Source organism: Theobroma cacao, chromosome 1, assembly GCF_000208745.1.
Source record: "Theobroma cacao cultivar B97-61/B2 chromosome 1, Criollo_cocoa_genome_V2, whole genome shotgun sequence".
NCBI lineage: Eukaryota > Viridiplantae > Streptophyta > Magnoliopsida > Malvales > Malvaceae > Theobroma > Theobroma cacao.
In genome coordinates, this window is record NC_030850.1 from 2,733,085 (window position 1) to 2,740,292 (window position 7,208).

At 42.6% G+C, this 7,208-nt stretch overlaps 3 protein-coding genes across 3 annotated transcripts; all 3 read right to left on the reverse strand.

Moving 5' to 3' along the window:
* On the reverse strand, window positions 362-1,915 carry LOC108661074. The gene is made up of 2 exons (XM_018116775.1): window positions 1,196-1,915; window positions 362-1,114 (listed from the first exon to the last, which is right to left on the reverse strand). The coding sequence occupies exons 1-2, from the start codon at window positions 1,913-1,915 to the stop codon at window positions 362-364; spliced, it is 1,473 nt and encodes a 490-aa protein (XP_017972264.1).
* LOC108661075 lies at window positions 2,295-3,953 on the reverse strand. Its single transcript, XM_018116787.1, has 3 exons — window positions 3,255-3,953; window positions 2,996-3,146; window positions 2,295-2,914 (listed from the first exon to the last, which is right to left on the reverse strand). The coding sequence occupies exons 1-3, from the start codon at window positions 3,951-3,953 to the stop codon at window positions 2,295-2,297; spliced, it is 1,470 nt and encodes a 489-aa protein (XP_017972276.1).
* Window positions 4,852-6,153, reverse strand: LOC108661077. The gene is made up of 2 exons (XM_018116796.1): window positions 5,424-6,153; window positions 4,852-5,282 (listed from the first exon to the last, which is right to left on the reverse strand). Exons 1-2 carry the CDS (start codon window positions 6,151-6,153, stop codon window positions 4,852-4,854), a joined length of 1,161 nt encoding a protein of 386 aa, XP_017972285.1.

A 7,208-nucleotide genomic window follows, 5' to 3' on the forward strand; every position in this document is an offset into this window, starting at 1 on the left:
TTTTCTTCCTGTTCCAACATTCTCGACAAATCAGGGGGTAAGCTATAGTCATCCACCTCCTCTTCATTTTTCAATTCATCAATGTTCGGAATTATCTCAAAATCGATATTCAAATTGTTGTCTAGATTGTCTTCGTGTTCATTATTTAAAGACCTGCAAACAGGTAAAGTTGAACGGGTGTATGGGCAAATATTTATTGGCTAAAAGAATAGATGAAAGGAAATATGCAAAAAGATTGATGAATTATGAAACACATTATGCATTGTCATTTATTCAAACGATGAAGGTAACAGAAAGCCCTACTTAAACAGGAAATTCCTCTTAACACCCTTGGGCATAGGCATTTAGATAAAATTGTTCATTACATTTTGGAAGACTTAAAGATGATGGGTAATTCCGTGGCTGTCCAATTGCTTAGCTCCTCTCCTGGCAGTACTGGATACACCACAGGGATATTCTCGTGAGGTTCTTCATCTCCGATCATATGGATTGATAGCTCATCAAATATCCGTAGAACTTGATTGACCTTTGGTGGTGCTTCGGGATGAATGAAACCTACAAAGCGAAAAATCTCATATAGGTGTGGGATTGTCTGCTCCCCGAATTCTTCTTCTTTTCCCTCAAGTTGAGCCATCCTTTTAATCTTCTTTTGAGCTGTCAGTTTCCTTCTCTCTTCTTTGGTAGGCTTGTACCCCAAACCAAACCTTTCTTCATTCTTCATTGGAGCCAGATGACGGTTAATTCCTTGTAAATTCTTTCCTAACCCCAAACCAGCACGACATCCTTTACCCACAGTCTGCTTAACTCCCATTTTAGTGGCTACTGACAAACGAGGGGTCGGTATCACTTTTTTTTCCCCCACATAAGTAGCATTAACAAATTCAAAAGATCTGAAAGAGCACTCTGGGACTTCTTCTGTTGCTTCTACATAGGGAGCAGATGATGGTTGAATAGCCAGTATGTCTTCCTCCGCACATACACTTATCAGTTGGCCTTCAGCTATGAATTTAACTTTTTGATGAAGGGAAGATGGTATGACCCCAGCCATATGAATCCATGGACGCCCTAACAAGCAATTGTATGACGGGGCAATGTCCATGACTTGAAATTGGACCTAAAAAATGTAAAGGCCAATTTTTATCGATAGTTCAATGTCCCCTACCACCTCCCTTGTGGTCCCGTCGAAGGCCCTTACAACCATGCGACTGGTTCTCATATACGACACATCTACTGGCAACTTGGTTAAAGTAGAGCGAGGCATGACATTTAAAGCTAAACCATTATCGACCAAGACCCTAGGTACGGCGTGGTCCTTGCATTTGATGGTAATGTGCAGCGCTTTGTTACTTCCTCGACCACCCGATGGTATTTCTTCATCATTAAAGGCAATGAAGTTCCCCACGATGTGGTCTAACTTTTCCACTGATATATCTTGTGCCACATAAGCTTGGTTCAAGACTTTGAGCAGTGCGTTCCTGTGTGCTTCCGAATTCAACAGTAAGGACAATAGCGAGATGCGAGCAGGCGTCTTGGTTAATTGTTCTACCACGTTGTATTCACTGTGTTTGATAAACTTGAGAAATTCACCCGCTTCTTTCTTGGTAACAGGATTTTTGATCTCATTGTTCGGAGCAACTACAGATTCATCAACTTGGTCCTTGGAAAAGGTATCTGCTTTCTTTAGGCCTCCCTCTCCCTGTGCTGGTTTCCCTTTTCCAACTCTTTCTACTATCTCAGGGGAATAAGATCGCCCACTTCGCGTTATACCCCCCACACCAGTTAGATCTTCAGAAGATGCTTGAGGGGCGGATGAAGCTGTGCCCAAAATATTACACTCATAATTCCATGGGACAGCCTTATCGCTCTTGTAAGGGAATGGGCTAGGGACTTCGATGGTAATACCACTTCTGATCATAGTTGGGGATGTATCATTCATCGGGGCTTCTGTTTTCTTCATAGAAGATGGTGAGAGGTTTAGGTTTGTTCCCCCCGAATGAACTTGATGCCACTTCAGTTGGGGTGTCTCCATTTATGGTTCCGACCAAATTCTCTTCGGCTTCTTCATAAAACTCAATTACCGATGAATCCATCAATTCTTGCAACTTACGACGAAAGCTATCACAATTTTGAATGGAATGCCCAATTGCCCCCATATGAAATTTGCAAGAATAAGCGAGATCATGCCCCAATTCCTTTGTGTCGATAGGTTCTGGAGTGACGGCATTTATCTTGATCAACGCTTCAAACACTTTATCCATTGGCGTTTGAATCTCATCAATACCCTTTTGCACCCTTCAAATCATCCCTTCATGTATGGCATTCACAGTCGGTCTTCCATGATTAGGTAACGGGTTCCCATCAACACTCGAATTGTCTTTTTTAGCAAAATTTAAAAGTCCTGCCTTAATGAGCTCTTGAACTTTATGTTTTAAAGCAGTACAATTCTCGGTGGAGTGCCTTTGAATTCCAAAATAGTAATCATAATGCGCATTCGGATCATACCATTTCGGGAAAGGTGGTCGGAGTGGTTCTAAAGGGGTTCGAGCAAGGAGTCGATTTTCTATGAGTTGTGGCAGCAATGTAGTGTAAGGGACTGGGATAGGATCAAACTTTGGTCTTTCTAGGGTAGTTTTAGGTCCTCTTTGACCATGGCCAGGATTATTGGTTGAAGCTACCGGTCTTGGTGGTGGAGTTTGTGGAAGAACATTGGTTTGAAATGTTGGTTGCGAGACAGGTTGGTACACATATGGGTTTTGTGTGATGTTGCCTATGTTCGGATAGAAGGGTTGGTATGGGGGGTACGGGTAATATGGGTTAAAGTTGTGGGCTTGTTGGCTGTCGTGAGCGACTGCTTGCACATCCCCTTCTTTCTTCATGGACGTACTCCCTTTCTTCGAGCTGACAACTTCATGCCCTTCAATTTTTCCACTTTTGATAGCTCATTCTATTATTTCTCCCGATAAGACCAAATCTGTAAAGTTTTTCGTGGTATTGCCGATCAAGCGCTCATAGAATGGAGCTCGGAGTGTGTTTATGAACAACACAGTCATCTCTTTATCAGTGAGAGGTGGCTGAACTTGCGCTGCCGTATCTCTCCACTTTTGGGCATATTCCTTGAAGTTCTCGTTTTGCTTCTTTTCCATAGTCTGCAATGACAACCGATTAGGGGCTAATTCAGCCACATGCTTGTATTGGGCTATGAAGGCTCTTGCTAGGTCTTTCTAAGTCTTAATACGGTTTCGATCTAGCTGTACGTACCACCGAGCAGCTGACCCAGTCAAGCTGTCTTGGAAAAAATGGATCAGTAACTTATCATCGTGAGACTGTGCAACCATCTTTCGACAATACATGGTAATATGTGCCATGGGACATTTTGTTCCGTCATATTTTTCAAATTCTGGAACTTTGAACTTAGCAGGGATTAATACATCCGGCACTAAGCATAGCTCGGTTGCGTCCATGGTACCAAACCTATCAACTTCTTCGATAACACGAAGACGTTCTTCCAACAGATCATACTTTTTCTGGTCTTTTTCATTTTCTCCTGTTTGCGACGAGTCCTTTCTTAGTTTTTCTTGCTCTTTTGGATCGTCTAAATCTGGGACATTTATTGGTTCAGCAGGATTTATCCCAGGATATGACCCAAATTGCCCATGAGTCGGTTGATGGCCTAACGGGGGTGGTGCATTGTAATAGACGGATGGCATCACCTGAGGGTGGACCCTTTGAGAGGTTTGGGCATGTGGTGGAGTGAACCCTGGGGGATAGGATGGATCATCCCTTTGGTTTCTACTGTCTTGTGCTGGTGGGTTTTCTGACGGAGCTGGCTCTTCGATCGCTCTTTTTCCTTTACTGAGACTCATCATCAATTCCATCATCTTTGCTAACTGTTCTCTCATTTCTTCCTGAGCTCTTTCCATTCTGTCCATTCGCTCTCTTTGTTCTTCTTCCATGATCCTTGCTCGCTGACGCGTATTATGAACACGTTGGTCACTTGGCTTAGGTGGTCGAGCTATTTTGGAACCTTATTATTGATCATAAACATGAATTAGATGCGTATTTGATGCATGAATGAAACCATTATCGTTATTTTTTTAGATGCAAATACTCATTGTCATGAAATGATGATTTATGCATGTATGAATGATTATGTACTAAAAGTATTCATCACATGACACCCAACAACAAAAGTCATCCATTGCATAAGATATTTGTCTTAGATTACAACTCAAAGGCCATCTAGAAATATTCGCCAATCTTATTATAATGGCTATACACCTCATCTAAATACTTGATCAACTGTTGCTCTTGTTTTCCAACTGGAAAGATCTGGCTTCTTAATATGTCCGTCTTCCAAGCCATGCTTCTCGCCTTGTAAGCCACCTCCCTCATTTGCCAAACCAAGTAATCCATCTGGTTGTACTTCTCTGTATAAGCTTGTCTGTAAGATTCACCCCATTCTTGGATTCTGGTGCTCTGTTGCTTGAGGCGCTCATATTCCTGTTGATAAGTCGTCATGACCCCTTCGAGCTCTTCATACTCCTGTCTTAGTAATTGGATGGACTCTTGTTGGAATCGCACTTGCCTTCTTAGCCCATCATTGTGCGTTTGAAGTTCATTGCCTTGATTTTCATTCACCTGTATTTCCCTTTGAAGTTCACTGGTTGTGGCCGAAAACTTATCATTCAGGCTCTCATACTTCCCTTCCATTTTTCGGACTTTCTTTCTTTGCTCACTTACTTCTCTTTTCATTTTCTCACACTCTTTTTGGAGGTCTTCATACCGTTGCTTCCAACTGACATTTTCAGCTTCGGACTTCTTTCGAGCCAACTCACTTTCGAGCAAAGCGTCTCATGGTTCTGGATCAACTGGGCCACGTAGTGCATCTTCTTTCGGATATACCACATCCTTAACTCTTTGGTCATGCCACATCTGATATCCGGTAGTCACTTCGTCGGTGTACCTCCCTTGATCAACTCGGCTAGTTTTCTTCCAAGCCTGCGCAATCTCCTCAATCTTTTTCAGAAAATCCGGCTCTCCAAAGGCAAACTCCAAAGTAATAAGTCGGTGTGTCATCGGCACAAACTGCTCTGACCCAAATTGTCTTCTCACCATAATTGGGGCGTAACTGATGGCTCCCCATGGCCCCATTAACGGTACCCAAGGTTCATTTCCGCATTTGTACAAGACCGGGTGATGCAGCATCCACAGGGCTCTCCATGTTACTTCCACACTCATGAGTTCCCGAAGTCTAGAGATCCATTGTTCCTTAGTCCTATTTTCTGGCCATTCACTCTCACAAAATTCTCGGATAGGGGCGGTTTACGAATGAAATGGCTTTCTGAACTTATCGACCTTGCATTCAAAGTGGCTCACTATCCAGATGGAAAGAAGCTGTGCACATCCCACAAATCGTCCCTCACCTTTTCTTCGACAGTAATTCAGTGATCTGAAAGTTTTCGCTAGAATAGAGGGCGAAGGATTGGCCTTGTTGATGACTTGCTCGAAGAAGTCTATAATTCCGACTTCTATATGTCCCAAAACTTTGGGAAAGATCACTAGCCCATAAATTTCCAAGGCCATCACAAGCTGTCCTTGCTCGGTGTCCCGGTGCTTCATGATATAGCTACGTAGAAAACTCCACGGGATACATTCATTGTCCCTTTTTTTCCTTAGATTCTGATCAACTTCCGCTGGGGTAATACCCATCATTTTGGCTAACTTTCGCCTGTGTCCGGTCTTCTGTCCTCTCCAATATATCTTGTCTGGATTATCGAGATCGATTTGTATGAGAGCCGAGTACTCTTCGATTGTGGGGACCATATCCACCTTATTGAACACGAAGCATCTATACGATGGATCCCAAAATTGCACAATGGCCTTCAACAACTGTTCATCCATTTGGACCTTGAGGAGTCGAGCTATGTGGCCATATTTTCTATCAAAATTTGCCCGAGTGGTAGCCCCCCACTTATCCCATATGTTGATCAAATCGGTGAAGTCGTTCTGTTTGAGATCAAGGTGGACCCTATCAGGTAATGATGAGAAGTGATCATTTGACAAGCAATCTCCTTCACTTTGTTGGGTACTCGCCATATGCTGAGTCACTTGATAAATTCCATCGTAACTTGAGAATGGCCATGATGACTCCATGTATGCAACTGGATCTACTTTGTTAATGGTTGTCAGGTGACAAATACTTTTCCTATTATGATGCAAATATGCATATGACAAAAATTCAAGTTAGCACTATAAACAAAAATTTCAAAAGATGAATGAAAGTAATTAGTAACCTGATACCTTTATTATTCGCGGAGAAGAATTTAGAACAAGAGGATTATAAAAATTCCTTCATGTGTACCTAGTCAAAAGGTATATTCTCACGGGTGAAGTTCTACCTAAGCAAAGGTGACTCTCGGTATTCTACATGCTGAGTTTGGGTTGTAAAGGGAGCTAAAGGTTCTCAAATCGCTCCTCACTGTCGTCCACACGGACTAGTAAGGCACCCCAATCCTCACCCATTACAGGCTTCAAACGGACTAGGTTCGATCTGAGTGGGAGTCTTCACTAGCCCGTGCGGAGGTTATCACCTCACGAGAGCGTAGCTACTTAACTCCCTCCTAATTAAGGACAAAGCCCGGGTGGAAGGCTTATACATGAATGCAAGATGTGTAGTGTGTGAGAAGGAATATACTGATCTCGGACCAACAATTTCACGCTCCCCTTATCCTAAATTTCCCACAATTATTAAAAATAGTGAAGTAATAATGGCAAAATAAATGAATGCATTAAATAAAAATATACAAAATCGATGCTAGGGAAAACAACAAAATATTCAAGGCTAAAGATAACTTATGATTAATTAATGGCTTGACTCTCGAGGTCCCCAGTGGAGTCGCCATCTGTCGTGACGTGCGGATCCGGGAACCCGTCCGCTAGACGCGAGCGAAAATTAAAATCCGTGTGGGAGTCGCCACCAATCTTTTTTATCTAAGGTGTGATTGGTCACCTATTAATCCGATTCTATCGACGAAGTTCTAAATTGATTTTATATTCGTCGACAGAACGAGAACTGGTCCATGTTTTCAGAGATGGGTTCGGGAGTGCGGTTACGCACGGAGAAGGGTTAGCACCTCCGTGATGCCCGTTCCACGAACGGTACCATTTAATCTTAAGTTATCTTAATATAGCCTTTTCTTAATTTAATC